This window comes from Haliotis cracherodii, unplaced genomic scaffold, assembly GCF_022045235.1.
Source record: "Haliotis cracherodii isolate W230 unplaced genomic scaffold, xgHalCrac1.p SCAF_17, whole genome shotgun sequence".
NCBI lineage: Eukaryota > Metazoa > Mollusca > Gastropoda > Lepetellida > Haliotidae > Haliotis > Haliotis cracherodii.
This window is the reverse complement of record NW_027266272.1, coordinates 8,895,425-8,915,623: the sequence shown is the minus strand read 5'-3', so window position 1 is coordinate 8,915,623 and position 20,199 is coordinate 8,895,425. Positions and strand designations below refer to the sequence as shown.

The window sequence follows — 20,199 nt, the reverse complement described above, 5'->3', positions numbered from 1 at the left end:
GCGTGCGCGCGCACTCCGACCCCACCAATTCTTGTTTAAGCCCCCTCGTCTCATGCTACAGGCAGGGGAACAATAAGTACCATCATTTGACGTCTTTTGGCATGCCATGGCCAGGGGATCGAACCACCGACCATCCGCTCTCCGGGCAGACGCTCTATCCACTACACCACGAAGGCGGCCCATGAAAGTTTACCTGTAACTCCCACCCTCGTAAGAGGCAGGGCGATGCAGGTTGTTTGATGACGAGAATCGTATTCATTAATCCTTTTGTTCGATCAACGTAATCTGTTGACATTTCTTCAATACTAATCACACCTTTTATCTATGTTCCCTCAAGCTGTGTCATAAATCCATTGCCACGTGTCTATGCATGTCTAGGCGCTATGAGCCATATCGCATCGGCTAGACACGTCCGCCATTGTCAGTGTATGTCTGTATCGGCGGCATGAGGGTCATACGGTTTAGAAAGTTAAAAATTAGGCAGATAGTTTTCATTGCATTATTTTGTCTGACTGTCGTGATTTTCTACACAAATGTCATCGGGATGTCTTCGGAAAAGGTACCCAGCCATGTTCTGTTTATTCGAAAGAAGCGGTTTGATGCCTACCAAGCTAGCGAGTCACTTCGAACAGGACCCGGCGAAAAAGGATTGCCGGTGCATTTAGAAGGGGAAGAAAAACTTTTAGGAGAAAAACTTATGCATAAAGAAGCGTTTAATATAGTTGCAAGTGAAAAAATATCGCTGGAGCGATCCGTGAAGGATGTTCGTGATCGAAGGTAAGATCTTTAAACTGATAAACAGATATTTTATTTTTCATTGAACAGTCACGTGAGCTCATGATACTAAATATTAACTATTGACAATATCGATATCTTCTATGAAACATAACATAGTGTCGTGTCTTGATCCAACTCGCATTATTCCGATCCGATTAAAACATGGCTGAACAGCGGCTATATTTAATGTGTAATTTTCTCCCATTTCTAACCCTTTTTGGAGTGCCATGTTGTGAAATGCGGTATGCAAGAAGTATATATTTTGTGTGCATTTGAATAGTTGGTACTTTGACCGTTGATACATGGCAATATTGGATGCTATGTCAGTAATATGTGGGTTGCCTTCAGGGACCTTCAATGTACGGGTACTTAGGATGCCAGTTGAGTAGAGGATTCTGATAATGTAAACATATTGAGGGAGGCGACGCTGATCTTTCCTGGTTTGGAATGTTTACATTAGCATCATCGTGACAACATTTAGGGGTGGTGGGGTTGTCTAGTTAAGCGTTCGCTCGTCACGCCGACTGCCAAGGTTCGATCCCCATGTGCACTGAAAGGCAATATTTTGATATATTTATATGTTTGCAAAACCGTTAGAGTCAGTGAGCCGCCTTTAGCTATGTTTTGTCACGGCGGGGACACCAGAAATGCCCACGTGTGGATTTCTTGTTCTTTGAATTAATTATCTATTATTTATTATGCGCGTAAACGAGAAACGTTTTTACAAATAGTCGTCTTCGGTGTCCATGGTCTTGTAAACTGTTGGATAAAATCGACCAATCTGTATGCTTTACAAAGGAAATTGTATTTTTAGCAATCCACATAAAAGACAGATTAAGTCAGATACTTATTCATAGTGTTCAGTATTAATTAGGTCAAGTGTCACAGTTTTGGTCAAGCGTGTGACAGACATCCAGAAATAACTTACAATTTGATTAATTATTTTAAAAAAAATAATTTTTCTTCCATTTCCATGTACATATTAACAAATATATAGAGTGGGCAAGTACATGTACGCTCAAGGTAGAAGACACGATAAGAAACGTTTCTTAGAAGGCCAGTATTCATTGTTTAACGGTGATTATGCATGGATAAAATATTTTATGAACGCTTCATGGCATTGGCCCGAGAGTAGAAGTCAGGTGCTTCCATTTCTTATAAAGCAATTATATTAGCTAATAACAATGCATTCTGTTGTTTTTGTTTGCAATATCAATTTTTTTAATTTGATTAAATTATTTAACAGACAAATTTATTCACCCATATTAATGTTACGAAGTTAAAGGTCAGATACAATTGCTGAAACCGGTCTGACACAGGTGATTATTTGAACAATCTCTATAGATTTAAACATATTGAATTATTGTCAAGCCATTGTAAAGAATGGTCAAAATCGACAATCAGTTCTGACGAGATCAATGACCACGTGACATTAACCTTGGACCTGTGGCTGTCGAACTTCGTGACGCCATATTCATGGCGTGGGTTTAATGCTAAACCTTGCAAAGCTCGCTTTATTTACTTGTTGGGATGTCCTCCTTGTTTCATTGCCAACATGATGTACATAGCATATACATAGTATTATTGTTTTTATAATTTGATTTCAAAATGCAGTGGGAATATATCTTATTTTGTAGCTATAGAACATTAATAATCGTTAGAAAATCACCAAGCATCCTAGTTGACACTGAATAATATAATAACAAATGTATATATAACGATATATACTGATTTGGTTTTTTTTAGACAATATTGCCTATTATTTTGATTAATTACATTTCAAAATGGAACTATTTCATTAAGAATAACATATTCTAATATGTTGAAGGCAAAACAATAGTGACATGCACCAAAAGTAGTCCCATATTCCATACAATTAGCACGGAAGAGATATTTTCATGTTTCAGCGGCCATTTTGGCGGCCATCTTGAATATTTTAAAATGCCCAAAGATGACAGAGTGTCATCAGTCAATTTCATAACCTAGAATGTGTACTTAAACAAATCCAGCAATAAAAACAACTTTATCTCCCAATTCTTGGTTTTTGTCCTCTCTGCCGGACTAATAGTTGTGGATTGGCATACACAACTGAATACGATAAAAGATGTGTTGACTCAAAACTGCTGTTTGGGCCGAAAGAGAAAATGAATAATTATGATCCAAACCTACACCCTAAAACATGTCCCAAATACTTCACTATTACCAGGTCAATGAATCAGTGTGCACTCGATTTTCATTCTCAGCTCCCTGGGGAGTACACAACCCAAGCTGCCTGTGTCGCTTTATTATGGCTGGAATATTCTACCAGTCCATCATAGTTTATTTTAATCAACACTTAATGATTAATGGTTTTACTTCCAGGTGTAAGGACATTGTCTACCCTAGGATCCTCCCAAGTGCAAGTGTTGTGATAATCTACCACAACGAGGCCTGGACGCCGTTACTGAGGACGGTGCACAGCGTGATAAACCGATCTCCGCCCGAATATCTGCACGAAGTTGTCTTACTGGATGATTTCAGTGACCGACGTAAGTAACCATGGTAAATAATGATAAATAAATAAATAATAAGTCCATTTATACTGCGCCAGATTCCATTCACCAAGTTAATGCTCATGGCGCCACATAGTTTTAGCAAGTAATGCTAATGTAAGGGGGAGTAGAGTTGATAGTGTTGTGTGAAAAGGTGTTTTCAGACGAGCCTTAAAGGATGAAAGCGATGGCGACAGCTTAAGATCAGATGGTAGTTTGTTCCGTAGAGAAGAAGCGCAGAACTGGAAAGATCTCTGACCAAAGGTTTTGAGACGGGTTTCCGGGGCTTGTAACAGGTGGTTATTCTGAGAACGGAGAGATCTGGAAGGCTTGTAACCAATCAAACAGTATGGATCTATTGGCAGTATTTGGTTATAGTGCGCTGATATTATTATACTTAAAAATCTCACTTATCTGTTTGTGGAAGACATGGACGATTGATATTTCGCCCAATTTCATTTAAAGTTAGCCTATGGCTTGGTGCATTGTCTGTTGTTTATAGTCCATCTCATCTGAAGCAACAGGATTATGGAGTTGAAACTGTCAATGGATGATGCCAGTGATGCTGTCTGCTCCCATGACTCAGATTTGAAGCACATGGTCAATGGCAGCCATGTTGATTAATTATAGTTGTTTCTCACCAATACTCAGTCATTTCTCCTATATTTATCATGACATGGAATCAGGAAGTGTGTGGTATGCGGACCAACTTATGATTCGTTTTTGGGTGTTATTTACACTTTTGAAGTAAAAGCCTTTTGACATTCACCTAGTTGTTAATGCATTTGAGGCATGCCTGAAACATCAAGGCAAACCGGTGATTGACAGAATGAACATCACATGGTGTTGCCAAGGAAAGGAATACTAGTTGGGGCTTTAACGACATACAAGTATCAAACTATAAATTGTGTTTATGTTATACTTTCAACATAAGGATTATGTTTCTATGACAACCCAAGACGCATCCACACACCAGTCTATGCTATCTGTCAGACCCAACTATGCTGTATCAGCTATATCAGACGAATGTATGCTATATCAGTTACGTCAGACCCTTCTATCCTGCATCAGACCCATCTCTGTTACAGCAACTGTTTGTCAGACCCATCCATGCTATATCAGCTATATACCACACCCATCTATGCTAAAAAAACTATATCAGATCCAAACACGTTATATCAGATCCAACGATGCTATGTCAGCTATATATCAGACTTACCTATGCTATATCAGCTACATCTGACCCATCTATGCTGTAACAACTATAGTATCAGACCCATCGATGCTGTATCATTTATATATCTGACCCATCTATGCTATATCTGCTATTTCAGACCTAGATATGGCATATCAGCTATATATTAGACCAGTCTATGCAATTCAGCTTTATATAAGACCTATTATTAGCTATATCAAACCAAACTATGCTATGTCATCTATATCAGACCCATCTATGCTATATCAGTTATATATCAGACCCATCAATGCTATATCACTTACATAGACCATCTATTCTATAGCAGCTATATCAGACCCAACTAAGCTATATCAGTCATATATTAGACCCATCTATGATATATCAGCTATATCAGCCCATCTATTCTGTAACAGCTATATATCAGACCCATCTATGCTATATCAGCTATATCAGCCCATCTGTGCTGTAACAGCTATATATCAGACCCATCTACGCTATATCAGCTATATCAGCCCATCTATTCTGTAACAGCTATATATCAGACCCATCTATGCTATATCAGCTATATCAGACCATCTGTGCTGTAACAGCTATATATCAGACCCATCTATGCTATATCAGCTATATCAGCCCATCTTTGCTATATCAGCTATATCAGACCATCTGTGCTGTAACAGCTATATATCAGACCCATCTATGTTACATCAGCTATATATTACACCGACCCTCGTGTTGCTGTTGCAGCTGAGTTGGGGGACAAGTTGAAGACCTACGTGGAGAAGACCTGGCCTGATGGTGTTGTGAAGATGGTGAGGACCCAGCAGAGGAGTGGCTTGATACGAGCCCGTATTGAAGGTGCCAAGGCCGCCACGGGTGACGTCATCGTGTTCCTGGATTCTCACTGTGAGGCGGGAACACAGTGGTGAGTGGAAACGTTTTGAATTAATGTTATGTCATAGCTGATTTAGTGACTGCTAAAATGAACAAGAAAAAGTTTAATCCTGAACATGTGTGTAACGTTGAAACAGTTGTTCATCATTAAATCGTTTGTTTTTTAACTTTAATTATTTTACTGCCACTGTGGACAACATATAGATATTTTCCCGGAAAACCTGTAATTGTTGAAAAGATGGGTCGTCTTACTCACTGAATTAGTGAATGCATTACGACCTGTTGAGCAAAAGATGTGATGTTCAAGTTTTCTGTTGCAAAGGTTGGAACCGATCCTTGCTCGAATACAAGAAAACCGGAAGACGGTAGTGTGCCCGATCATTGACGCCATCAACGACAACACGCTGGAATATTCCGGTCAGGGGGGCTACAATGTGGGTGGGTTTTCCTGGAGCATGCACTTCACCTGGAGAGACATCCCTGAGAGGGAGAAAGTTCACCGGAAAAACACGGACCCTATCAGGTCAAATTGCTGAGATTTCATATCAGTTACCGTCGTTCGTTAAATTAGTGCCCTTCGTTTTCGATTGGATGCGGTTCCTGGTGACATTTGCTCTTTTGTATTCTAATGCATTGCCGTTTTATTCGCAGCAAATGCTCCCTTGCAGTAACCTTTACATAATCCACTATGCGAGCAACCCACTCTTTCTTGCATTCTTGCACTCGCCCTCTCTTGCACTGCAATGGTTAAAAGGCCCTAGGTTGTCATTTCAGCTCTCCAACAATGGCCGGAGGCTTGCTGGCGCTGGACAGAAAGTTCTTCTGGGAGATCGGAGCCTATGATGACGGAATGGACGTGTGGGGAGGGGAGAATCTCGAGATCTCCTTCAGAGTAAGTAGTGAGGCTTCCGTTCACCTCATTCATCACGGCCCTCTGTAGGTAACGGAATGAACGTGTAGGGAGAACCTCGAGATCTCCTTCAGAGTACTAAGTACAGAGACTTCCGTTTACCTCACTCATCACGGCTCTCTGTAGGTGACGGAATGGACGTGTAGGGAGAACCTCGAGATCTCCTTCAGAGTAAGTACAGAGACTTCCGTTCACCTCACTCATCACGGCTCTCTGTAGGTGACGGAATGGACGTGTAGGGAGAGCCTTAATATCTCCTTCAGAGTAAGTACAGAGTCTTCCGTTCATCTCTCATCAAATAAAAATGGCCACAACGAACTTATTTCTAGTCAGATAGGCAAAGTTTATCTGAAAAATATTATTCATATGACTTTTCGACAAGGTAAAGGTGTATCTGAAAGCCTTCTGAGCAGCATCATGCAGCATTATCAGCATGGTGCCGAGATGGGAGAGATATTCCACTGTGACATGTTCTGCTTCAGACGTGGATGTGTGGCGGCCGGCTGGAGTTTCTGCCTTGTTCCCGTGTCGGACATATCTTCCGCTCCAGTCATCCCTATACCTTCCCAGGTAAATAGAAGCGACAAAACCCTTTCCACATCAATAACAAGTATCTGCTAAAATCCCTTGTATGATTCCGAATGCAGCGTTGAGTGTGATTGTGACCCACTTGTGTGAGAACAGTTGTGGGTGCAGAATTGATAAGTGAGACGATCGTGAATATCCGGGTTATAATTGGTCTTCAGCAACCCATGCTTGTCGTAGGAGGCGACACACGGGATCGGGTGGTCAGGCTCGCTGACTTGATTGACGCATGTCATCGTATTCCAATTGCATGGTTCGATGCTCGTGATATCAATCACTGGTAGGGTAAAGCTTCTTTGTTCGCTCGTCATCCACAAAAAAACCAAGATGTTTCCGTCCCGAGCTCGAAACAGTCATCTAAATGGGGACTGGGAAATTGTTCTGACTCGTCCGGTGGGTTTGTCAGCACATGTTTTGTTTTCTGTAAATAATCGAGTCTGGACCAGACAATCCAGTGATTGGCATACTGAGCATCGATCTACGCAATAATGATTACAATACAGTAAAGTACGGTTATAACGAACTCAAAGGGACTACTAATTTTAGTTCGTTATAACCGTAGTTCGTTATAAGCATACACATGTATATACAGCATAACTACAGCAAATAGTCGGGACCAAAAAGTAAGTTCGTTATATCCGTCAGTTCGTTATAAGCGTGTTCGTTATAACCGTAGTTGACTGTAGTAATAATAATAATCATCATCATCACCAAAAATCATCATAGTCATAATTTGATTATGGCATTCCTCCCACATTAAGCTGACACTCCGTGATATAACTGGAATACTGTTAAAAGCGGCGTTAAACACAAATCACTCACTCATGTTTTACTTCTTTATGAAACCTACATCTGCTGTAAGAAAGAAACACATGATCATCTACTGATAGCGCCCCCATCACACTTTTTCAAACTTAATAATAGGTGAGGTGATGTGAAAAGGGGTTTAAAATTATTGCACTTATATAGCGACGTGTATGCACGTGTGTGTGTGTGTGTGTGTGTGTGTGTGTGTGTGTGTGTGTGTGTGTGTGTGTGTGTGTGTGTGGCTGCTTGTACTAGTCCGGACTGATGCCGATATATAGTGCTAGCACACTGAAATACCATGCCGCAGTTTAACATGAATACCCCATCCAGACACAGTATACTGACTCCGAGACGACCAGTCCTTGTTTTAGCCCTTTATGCCGAACGCCAGACAGGGTAACAACAAGTACCATCTTTTAACGTCTTTTGCAATGACGCGGCCGGGGACAGAACCCCGGACCTTCCGCTCTTTGGACAAACGCTCTACCACTAGATCACGGAGGCGGTCACTTAATATAGTAAAAACATAAATTGACATTATTAACAAGGTAACTTTGTATCTATACATGGTCTAAATGAGGAAGTGTGACATTTGTTTATAGTTTGGATGTGAGGTATTGTATTAATGCCGCGGAAGTACACTTCTGAAGGTTTGTATTTTGAGCCAATGACGTAATACTGAACACATTGTCTGTGATAATTCAGGTGGCAAGGACACGCACGGTATAAACTCAGCGAGGGTGGCTGAGGTCTGGATGGATGATTACAAAAGACTGTTCTATATGCACAGACATGACTTGAAGGTATGGTGTCACTTGGAAGTGTCCTTGTTGTATTGTAATATTGACTTGAAATGAATGCAGTCAATAATATTAAACGTGACAAGTCTGTACAGTGGCACACGAGATTCGGGAGCAGACGACAGTTTCGGGTGGGTCACATGGTTTCTTTGTCTATAAATCATTTGCGGAATGATTGTCAACAATCTCGAGCAACTGATTTTATATATCGACAGATATCAAAGCATGGCTGATGACATCTTCCCGAGGCAAGCGTGTCCACTAGCCTATATCAAAGCCTAGTCTACCCTTGCCACACCAAGGCCACTTTTCTTCGCTCGACCTGGCGCCACCTCGCGTAGACCACGAGTTGTGCCCCTTGTAATGAAAACGCGATATCCAATCAGATCGCTGTACTTATCTCGTATAGCTTCGAAAAGATGGCGAGTACCATATGCGACGACCTCGTCGATCAGATAACGAAAGAATTCGCGATTTGACTCCTGACACACAAACATTGGCAATCGTTGGGGGTGTTTAAAAGATGAAAAGGATTTTGTAATATCTGTAACTGAAACACAGTAGTTTTAAACTAGTGAGTGAGTGAGTATGGTTTTACGCCGCTTTTAGCAATATTCCAGCAATATCACGGCGGGGGACACCAGAAATGGGCTTCACACATTGTACCCATGTTGGGAATCGAACCCGGGTCTTTGACATGACGAGCGAACGCTTTAACCACTAGGCTACCCGACCGCCCCAGTTTTAAACTAGCTAGTGTATAATATTATGATAGGCAAACAAATGTCCGTTTTTATAATGTGATTAGTTCCAGGTAAGCGCAATCACGTGCTGTAACATGCGACAGTCTTGAATAAACGGCCGGTCAAGTGGCAGGCACGTCTCCCTACTCCCATGTATGTCGATCCTCCCTGAGAACCCAACAGACATATTCGTGTCAACAAAGACAGGCAGTGGTAAATCACTTTCATACGAAGGTGTACAGTCGATGTTGATTTTCTTTGATTGGACTATCGATATGTGCGATGGTACAATCATATTTAGCACAGGATTGTCTCCGGGACAAGCGTTACGTTCGCCTGTCTAACATGTCACTGTGTATATTGTTGTAGGGTAAAGACTTCGGGGATATATCTGCCCGAGTTGGTCTCCGGGACAAGCGTTACGTTCGCCTGTCTAACATGGCACTGTGTATATTGTTGTAGGGTAAAGACATCGGGGACATATCTGCCCGAGTTGGTCTCTGGGACAAGCTTTACGTTCGCCTGTCTAACATGGCACTGTGTATATTGTTGTAGGGTAAAAACTTCGGGGACATATCTGCCCGAGTTAGTCTCTGGGTCAAGCTTTACGTTCACTTGTCTAACCTGCACTGTGTATATTGTTGTAGGGTTAAGACTTCGGGGACATATCTGCCCGAGTTGGTCTCCGGGACAAGCGTAACGTTCGCCTGTGTGACCTGACACTGTGTATATTGTTGTAGGGTAAAGACTTCGGGGACATATCTGCTCGAGTTGGTCTCCGGGACAAGCGTTAGGTTCACCTGTCTGACCTGACACTGTGTATATTGTTGTAGGGTAAAGACTTCGGGGACATATCTGCTCGAGTTGGTCTCCGGGACAAGCTTCAGTGCAAGAGCTTCAAGTGGTATCTGGACAACGTGTACCCCGAGAAGTTTGTCCTGGATGAGGGTGTCAAGGCCTGGGGGATGGTGAGTTGCAGGTCACGCACATGTGCTTCAATATACATGATATACAGCACAGACTATTTCATATCGTTAGGGCATTCACTTGAGACAACTCGAAGTTTGGTGGAGACATATGCATGTAGGTGGGATCTTACGCCCCGTTTCACATGGCTATTGTGGCGTTACGACTGTCGTAAGTCTATGTTAAAGTATGGGAATTAACTATCGCTAAGATGTTTCCCTGGTTAAACATCTTACCGAGGGCAGGGAGTTAACCGACTCTAAATTGCCGAACTCAGCTTGAATTTCTGGGCTCGATCGTAGCGCCACCAGTGGCTATTAGGTGTTATATCACTTCTATGCCTCTCAAATTGACCAGATTCCACCCCTCATCTCACTTGCATTTCTTTCAAAGAAAATGGCGGCGCCCAGTCAAGACGATCTGATCGATGATCAAGATCATCAAATCACGTGAGAACCTTGATTAAAAACATGAAAAGATTTGAAAAAAATATCTGTCGACGCCTAGTCGACGGTATACATCCTTTGCACATGCCGTAGTGGACGGAAATCTGCACGTTAAAATTCATGTTCATGAACCGGATGTGGATTTTGTTACGAGATTTTGATTGGACTATGCAAAGACCCGTTAGTCCAGCCAAAATATAACTCCATAATTCTTACAGTGAGTTAACTCCTTTGCCCCGGGAAGATGTGGTTATATTGAACAACTCGAATTTTGATAAGTGTCGGGTTACCTCCCTTTAGGAATAGATGTGCTCACTTCTCGCACCGAGAAAACAAAAATGAGTCAGTCAAAACATTTGAAGGTAGCCAAAATGAATCGTGTACAGACGACAAGATGGCAGTCTAAGTTGAGATGTGGAGAGCAAGAATCGGTAAATTTGTTCTTCCAAAGGGCCTCAGACAGATTGAGAATTGTGACAGCGTGATGTCAATCTCATCAAAATCAGATCTTAGTACTCGCTATATCCCATAACATGTCACGTCAGAACAACCTTTCGCGAACTATAACTGACCAATGAAATGGCTCAAAGGAAGTCGACATTAGCCAATCAGAAGACACAGATTTCAAAATGGTGACTAACGAGGCGGAATGTGAATTACCTTTGCAAGGCACCTGTTTCCGTATATTTATGCTGGGTTTTGTTTCCAGGTGAAGGCTGTAGGTAGTTCACTCTGCCTGGACACTCTGGGCGGAAATGACAGGATGGAATACGACCTGGGCGTGTATTATTGTCAGTCGGGAGCCAGTACTAACCAGGTGAAAGTTGTTAGATCATAGACGCATTTGTTTTATCCGAGTTCTGTTTATGGGAAGTCACAAAACAGGACAGCATTGGTCTGAACTGACAGGAATGTTAAACCTAAAAAATTCATCGGATTAATTGAGAAATGAATCCCTAATATTTGTAAAGCTTATGCAGTGCAAAGAAAAACTGGAAGAATTCTATTTGAGATTAGTTCGATCAAAGACGTATATCGATACACAGTGTCAGCGTTGTGTGGGGATTCAGAAGAACGTATTGTGTTTAGTCGAGCCTCTGCATTTACGACAGGCGACTATGCTTGTCGTAAGAGGCGACTAACGGGATTGGGTGGTCAGGCTCGCTGACTTGGTTTTATGCATGTCATCGAATCCCAATTGCATGGATTGGTGCTAATGATGTGAATCAGTGGATTTTCTGGTCCAGACTCGATTATTTGCAGACCGCCGTCATGTGGCTAGAATATTGTTGAGTGCGGCGTAAAACAAAAAACAAACAAACAAACAAGTGACTCTATCGCACACAGGTCAACAGTAATAAATGAAAGCGTCAAAAACCATTGCAATAATCAAAAGATATCCATTTTACGATTCCGTTTTTATCATGAACAAGTGTTAATAAATCACAATCAAGGTGTGACAATACCAGGCGCTTTTAGTAATATTCCAGGAATACCTGAAATGGGCTTCACACATTGTACCCATGTGGGGAATCGAACCCGGGTCATCGGCGTGACGAGCTAACGGGTTAACCACCAGGCTATCCGACCGCCCCTCAAAGAGATGAAGTTTTGAGTTTCATATCATAATATCATAACAAAAAACATGATTACAGATACATTTTGCCTTTGAGTAAAAAACAATACTAATCATCTTCATATCATTTATGTTAAACTTAAAAGTTTATTCATGTGAGTTTAACGCTTCCCGTTTCCAGATGTTTTCTTTAAGTCAGGCTGAAGAGCTACGGCGGGAGGATCTGTGTCTCGACTCGCAAGGGGTCGACGGCGGAGTCGCCAGGATGATGCTGTGTTCTAAAAAGACGCCGGGGATGAAGTGGAAACATGACGAGGTAGGTTTCGATGTAACGACAAATCTCCCAAAATCAAACTTTCATAATTGCGTCCCTTCGTAATGTACCCTATAGAATTTGCTGGTCGTCGGGTCAAAACCCACACAACCCTAATAAACAATGCCCGGCACAATACCTTTGTTTGCATTACGCGTGGTTTCTATTTAACGCAGCACTCAGCAATATTCCAGCTATATGACAGCGGCCTTGAAATAACCCGAGGTCCAGACAATCCAGTGACTGCTTGTACAGGAGACACTTACGTTAGAGGCTAGCATGGGGGTCCAATTCTGCCCCGGAATCCCCAGGGGTCAGTCGTGATGGAAGGGTTCAGTCTAGTCACCGTACATGGTTTTGATACGTGTAGCGTTGTATTTCAGGACCAAGGCACAATTATCCAGGACAAGTCTGGCAAGTGTTTAGACAGAGCTAATCTCAGCTCTGGCGGGACCGTCATCGTAAACCCATGCAATGGAGGAGACACGCAGAAGTGGAAGTTTGAAGCTGTCGGTATTTGAGGGATGGATAGGCCAATTTGATGTTTTATCAAGTCATCAGATTCGTGTGCACTCGGAAATCCAAACTAAACAGACTAATACCTACAGAGTGCGGAGAGCGTTTCTATACTGGCGGAAATAAATAAAGGAACGGTTATCTGGGGAAGCACGTATACTGCTGGGCAAAAGAAAGCATACGCTTGAAAACTGGATTTGACCAAAACGTGACTTTGTTATGTAACCGTTACTAGGCTGAAAACAGTGGCAAACACGACACACTTAAGACCCAAAACACAACTGTGACATTCGTAACTATTGTCAACGCGCATGTTGACAGGGAATTAGCTCTTGGGGGAATAAAGGACAAAATCGACATCACTGTCCCGGAACGCTTTATGCACAACATGTAAACAATAAACAACAATTGCACAATGAGCGGAATACCTGCTCTGACAACACAAACACAGCAATGAGCAGACTTTCCAGCTCAGGCGTACAAGAGGTGAGCGGATCTCCAGCTCACCTCAGGGAGTTTCCCACGAGCAGCATATCCTGCTCAAGGTCGTCCCTATGCCAGCACTCGGAATACCAAGCCTGACTAACACCCTAGTAACTGTGTAATGGTAGCACATATCACTGCAAACACGAAAACGTCGTTTTTTTCCGTATATGGTCATTGGACGGAAAAACGACGTTATTTGGACGTTTTCAAACCATCGTTTTTCCATCCAAATAACGTCGTTATTTGACATCGGAATTTACTGGGAGAGAACGATAGCGTTAAGCTCCTCCCTTTCTTGATTGACATTGTCAATCAAGCAACAGCGTCTACCGGTATTTCTACTTCTCAGATTTCATTGGTTAGTCCCCGCGTGTTAGATTACAGGCCCGCGTTTGACGCTACACTCGAAGCGCTTAGCGGAAGTACTGAAATCAATCGTTCTGCGCATGCGGATTACTTAATGCCTTGACCAAATTTTCCGTTCTGTGCATGCGCTATTTCGCGTATTGTTTCCTAGATTTAATGTCACCACTATTTGACAATGGTTCATAAACACAGTCACGTGAAGGTTCGGAATCGTAACGAGTAACTCCATTTAAATTGAAGAGGATCCCCAGTCATATGGGAGATTCCAAGATGAAACTATTCTATGGCTATCTAGGCTGCCACCCAAACCGATCTAAACGGGACCCGATAGCTTATTGTATGCTATATAGTCATATGGAAGTGGACAAGAACTATACATTGTATTCCGGCCGATTGTTCTTGCATTTACTTATAAGTCAGGAAAATGGACTTAAAAGGGGAGTTGTTGAATGTAATTATTTTAATTATTAAATGTTGCCTATACACTAATCTGGACGAACTTCTCATTGTTCTGTTTATGTCATCCTATATACTATTAGTATGTTACCGTTCTACAGTCAACCTCTCACATAACATTATATTGTTCATAGTATCAAAGTTTAATCAACAATATCAAGAGCAGCGATTTAAACCACTGAAACACCCAAAAACAAGGCTGTTATCAAGCGCTAGTGCAGACGTGATGCATCGTAAAAACTGTATCGTGATGTCTTCAGAAATACAATTATACTACGAGATAGTACGGCTAACGCTGACTCACCGGTGGAACAAAGACAATATCGCTAATACAGATATAACGTATTTGAATGTTAATACTAAAGACAAACATCATTATTTTTGCAGTGACGATATAACACGTATCCACGTTTATTGTTAACTTTCATCAGTTTTGCTCTTCATTTTAATAACTTTGTTTTCACATATATATGTAGCAATACCCGACAAGCATGGCATACATAATTATGGGGCAGTTTTCAATCTTGTACTGACTTACTCTGGTGTTAATGAGCGAAGTTTATTGGCTCGTGTGTAAAACCCCGTTTTTCTGGTAATCCTATTATTACTTAGTTTATTTCTATCTAATAACACCCTGTTCTCTGGATCATGGCTCCGTGACTATCCATAACAATTAAGATGAACATTCAGTTCAAGTAAATGAATGAGTTTGTTTTGACGCTACAGTCAGTCAAAAAACCAATGCTGTGAGGTTTGATAACACACTTCTACCAGGTCGAACATCGTGGATCCTCATTTTCTGCCTAAAGAGAATCATAGTTCATATGCTAATCCATCTGCGAATACCCTCCCACTCAAGATGACCTTACTTGTTGCTAAATCTATCATCTATCCCCCAAATCTCACCCCCCACGCCCCCCCCCCCTCCCCCCACACCCCCACACCCACACGCACGCACGCACGCACGCACACACGCACACACACACACACACACACACACACACACACACACACACACACACACACACACACAAACAACTGACCTAAATAACCTGGACAGGAAATACTGCTGATAGCCTCTAGCCGCAACTCAGCCGCGCCACCGCAGAATGTTCGTCCAACTCTGCAGGGGGCATTCTCAGTGGCTTCAAACTGTTTTCGCCTTGCATCCAAGATGGTGGACAAGTGAAATCGTATGAAATTTGGCTATTTTAGGTCCTATCTCTTTTTTGATTACCCAATAAAGTCAAGTCATAGTAACACGGTTGTGAAGAAGCTTACAACTTTATAACACTTATTCCTCTCATTCCAAAAAAGCTACTCGCGCTCACATAAAGTTGTAGTTATTATGTCACTGTTTTATTTCTTTAAAAATATATTACATGTTCAACAATAACAATTAAGATGAACTTAATTTCCGACATAAGTAAATGAATAAGTGTGTTTTACGCCACAATCAGTCAAAGACCAACGTTGTCCGGTCTGATGACACACAATCTACCAGGTAGCACATTGTGTACACCCTATCCCCATTGAAGTCTCCACTGTGGGTATTCCTGGGGACGAGAATGCCCCATGTACCTAGGAATTTCATCAATACATTCATGCGCGGCATTCTCTGCCTAAAGAAGATCATATAGTTAACATTTGATTGTGACGTCATGGTAACCAGTGACGTCACAATGGTCTGCAAAGCATTGTGATGTAATTTCATTACAGCGATATCTACAGTGTAGATATCGCTTGATCTCATCCAAGGATATCTCCTGTGGGAGCCAGTTTTGGATGATAAATAGTTATAGTTCGATGGATGTTGGGAAATGGTGGGAGGATGGATTATGTATGAAAGAATGCGCATGGATCCATGATGGCTGACGTAGACATAATGGTGGGGAAAGAAGAATGTGATGTCTGTGTGTATGTGTGTGTGTGTGTGCGTGCGTGCGTGCGTGCGTGCATGCGTGCATGCGTTGTGATACGAGGGTTGGCGAACATGTTGTCAGATGATTGTGTGAGTAAGTTAAGTGGTTGAGGATGTGGCAGGTATGAGTATTGATACATGCAGACTTGGGGTTGGGGGACTGGTGTGCCTGTACTGAGGTCTTTTAGTTTCACTCACTTATAGTGTTTTCTTTTACTCAAATACTGTTTTACGCATTTTAATGACTGAAACTGTAGTGACTCAAAGGTCATACTGGCCGGGCATTCAACATATCTACCCCAACTACATACGTAGCCATTTTTATGGTGTACAATTCTTCTTCTACCTCGCGCGCGCGCACACACACACACACACACACACACACACACACACACACACACACACACACACGCATTAATTGTTTTATTAAATGTATCTTCGAGAGTCAGTAAGAAACTAGAAATAACTGCCTTTGTTCTGTAAACCTCACCAAGTTTCAGCTTTCGCCTCTTCCTTTGTGGGCTGAGGTTTCACATTTGTAAAATTATCTCTCTTATCTGTCTGTACCATCAACTTAACTGCCCTCACCCCCTGCAGTTTTCCCGTCCCATATTGCCAAGCAGGTGACCCACAAGGAGGAATACCGCCCTCCCTCAGTCCAGTGATACTCTGCCTAGCACAATATGTTGGGGATACGTAGCCTTGCTGTGGGCAAACATTTTGTAACAATTTGGCAAACTTTGATATGTAAACAGCAAATATTATTCAGTTTTATTTCAACAAAAACGGAAAAAATCGGATCCTACTTATTTTGTGGATACCATAACAATAAATCAAACCAATAGATCGTTTGAGCTGGCATGAATATAAAAAATAATTAGCAAGTCGATAGTCATAATTCCCTCTGTTGGTCCCACGTAATAGGGTTCTTCATGAATAGAATAGATGGCTGATAGACGTTCGACCGAATTATATCATTTGCTAACTTCAACTGTTCATCTAATTTCCATGAATGAATGTTACATAGTTCATATGTTCATGGGCTTCTTCACTGAATGTAAAGTGTGGAGGACTACTTCACTTGAGGATAAGTAACATAAATAATGATGATAATTATGATAGTATTGCCATTATTATTCCTTCAGATTATTAAAAAAAAAATTATTATGTTTTCATAGAGAGAAAGAGGTATGGAGATTGTGAGATTATTTTTAGCATCGGAATTGTAAACATAATTCTTAAAGATATTATGTTTTGTTTGTTTGTTGTTAAATGCTGCACTCAGCAACGTAAGGATATTAAAACATTACATTTAGGTTCAGTTGTATTTTTATATTTGTATCATTTTGCAAATGTTAAAGAGACCTGATAAGGGATGTATAATAATGTATAGTCGCTATTCTTAAAGTAAGAATATGTTAGATTTATCAACCAGAAATAGTGCACACAAGAGGATAATCATATTTCATGACACTATTCAACGTCGAAGTCAACTATATTTGTGTATGTTATTGCTACATGACACGGATACGTCATGATAAAGCATTTAGAAATTGGCATTTGATGATATAAGATAGCTACGCGATAAATCACAAAGAACAAAGAAGGAAGCGATATTTATTTCACGATAAAACATTGTTCTATCATAACGTCATTTATTGAGATTCGAACATGCACTCGCAACTTGAAAAGTAAAATTTGTGAATTTGACCTTATTTTTGAGAGGTTTGTGTCTAGTGAGTTGTGTCCAATAAATGTTGCTGGAGAATCCGAAAGTGAGAGTGATATGACAATCGGTATTGGGAGAAAAGGTACAGATGATTGACGAGAAAATTGTGAGAATATGCGGGACCAAACTCAAATCCTAAAATGGATTTATCTAGCATGGCCGCTGTCGGATTCTATTCAAGGAATCATCATTATTTAAGTACGGGTAAATATTGTAAAGCGTGTATTTTTTCCTAATTTAACACCCTAAAAGAGGCTGTACGTAATGTTGATATCTCATATAGAAATAAACGAGCCTCGGTCGTTGTTTATCGTACAATAAACAACTCCCACTCGTCGTTTGTTTCTTAATTGCATGACCATATACACTAACATTATATCTTTTCATGTTTATCGGTCAACAAAAGCGACATAAGCATTTCCATTATCATGAGAAACCCTTGCCAAAAGTAGCGCCAACTGCACCATTGCGACAACATCAGGAGCATGTTTCATGATTCATCATAATAAATGATGACACTGAATGCTCGCAAAAACGCGAGCTCATTCCGATCCACTAGTGGCACCCGCCACAAACACATCCAAAGGCAAGCCAATTGTTCACCCGAAAAGGCAGAGAATTGCATCTGACATCATTTTTGTCATTGATACGTCAAACCTGGAAATGCCGTCTACACGTTCAACACAAAGCCCATGCCAGGACCCAAACCCTTCAAACCCGGCCAAAGTTCTGTTAATTACATACATTTCTCCCTAACCTTAAATAATCTATACTAGTTCTGAAGTAAATCGTATATACCCGTATGAATCGTCTTATGTTATTTATTGCCGATAAACAGAATATGCACACTTTCTGAAAGTACTGTATGATAAGTCACGCACCAAACCTATACTCTCGATATACATGCTGCTCTTACTTAAAAAAGAATATTGGGTTAACAAGATACGTATATTAAAGTACCATGCTTTCCTGATGTGCTCTCATTCTAATTTGAAATAATGGCATAAATAGTTACCACTCATCTTTCAATATTTTTCAAGGTTGGGTTAATCACGAACATATTTGAATATGTACAACATCTATACTTACTTATCTTTATACTTAAAGGCATCAGGTTTGTCTGTCATAAGACCCCAAAAACAAATATGTCCAACACAGCCCAATATTTGGCTCTTGGCTCCTTGTTCTTATATTTTATAAGTATTGTTTAAACAACTGTTTTTTTTCTGTAAAATATGTTCATTTCAGAAATTAGATGTTATTCAAGCATTAGGTCTGTGGTACGTTTACTGCATCAGCATTACATTAAAACGATATTACATTATATAAATCCATACAGAGGAAATGCTTAACATTTATCTTTTAAGGAAGAGTGCAGGACGACTTGCTTTATACATATAAATGTGGACATATATGTATGGACATTTGGATGATACAGATATACCTCCTTGAAGATAGTGTTCGTAGATGACTTTAGAAAATGGAATAATTATGTGAGTAATCGGGTTAATACCACGTTCAGCAATATTTAGCCATATTGCGATATTGGTTTCCAACATACAAGACGGACCATGAAATTATGACTTGAATTTGGACCTGGCTTTCTGGTGTGATGTAACACCCCATAATCTCCTGTAGAAAAAGGGCTCAAAGCACGAATTAAGATCACGAGATGATACTGATGTATGCATCTGGACATATATTTGCGTAGTATTACTACCTTAATTCATCAGTATATATGTATTTTGCATAAAAGGATATTATAGGATCGACGCTGACATGCGCATATAACCTATTCACCAGTGCTGTAATATTTCATTTCTTCTGACACATATCGACACGAGAAATTATATTTAAATTTAAAAGGAGCCCAAGTGGGATAGAAATTTGAGTCTGAACCTGTTGAAAAAGGCTTGTTTCATTTTGGGCTATAGCATTGCCGCAAGGCCTGGGCGGAAGGGAACACCCGTTTGCACCCATCAGATACCAATCACAACTTCTCTCTCCAAACGAAAACAAAATACGAAAAATGTCGGAAGTGTATCCTTCTAATTTTCTATTTAGATACATGTTTTAACTTTAAAGTAATTATATGTATCTCATGTATTATTGGTATCTGTGATGCTGGTACCGTTTTGTTGCCATTGTGTGGCTTTTGTGGAGTTATGAATATCAAAAACAT

At 40.8% G+C, this 20,199-nt stretch overlaps 1 protein-coding gene across 1 annotated transcript; it reads left to right on the top strand.

The window, feature by feature from the left end:
• The first annotated feature begins 445 nt into the window (after positions 1–445).
• Positions 446–13,346, top strand: LOC139464330 (probable N-acetylgalactosaminyltransferase 9). Its single transcript, XM_071245853.1, has 11 exons — positions 446–777; positions 3,139–3,305; positions 5,251–5,428; positions 5,720–5,920; positions 6,172–6,289; positions 6,790–6,877; positions 8,405–8,502; positions 10,076–10,210; positions 11,364–11,471; positions 12,412–12,546; positions 12,927–13,346. The coding sequence occupies exons 1-11, from the start codon at positions 446–448 to the stop codon at positions 13,062–13,064; spliced, it is 1,698 nt and encodes a 565-aa protein (XP_071101954.1). The 3' UTR covers positions 13,065–13,346.
• The last annotated feature ends 6,853 nt before the right edge of the window (positions 13,347–20,199 follow it).

Bases quoted from the DNA above. Each gene is read 5' to 3' on its own strand.
- LOC139464330 (XM_071245853.1), top strand. From the start codon at position 446: ATGAGGGTCATACGGTTTAGAAAGTTAAAAATTAGGCAGATAGTTTTC. The intron at 5,921-6,171 runs GTCAAATTGCTG...TTGTCATTTCAG, and splicing joins AAAAACACGGACCCTATCAG to CTCTCCAACAATGGCCGGAG. The intron at 11,472-12,411 runs GTGAAAGTTGTT...TCCCGTTTCCAG, and splicing joins CGGGAGCCAGTACTAACCAG to ATGTTTTCTTTAAGTCAGGC.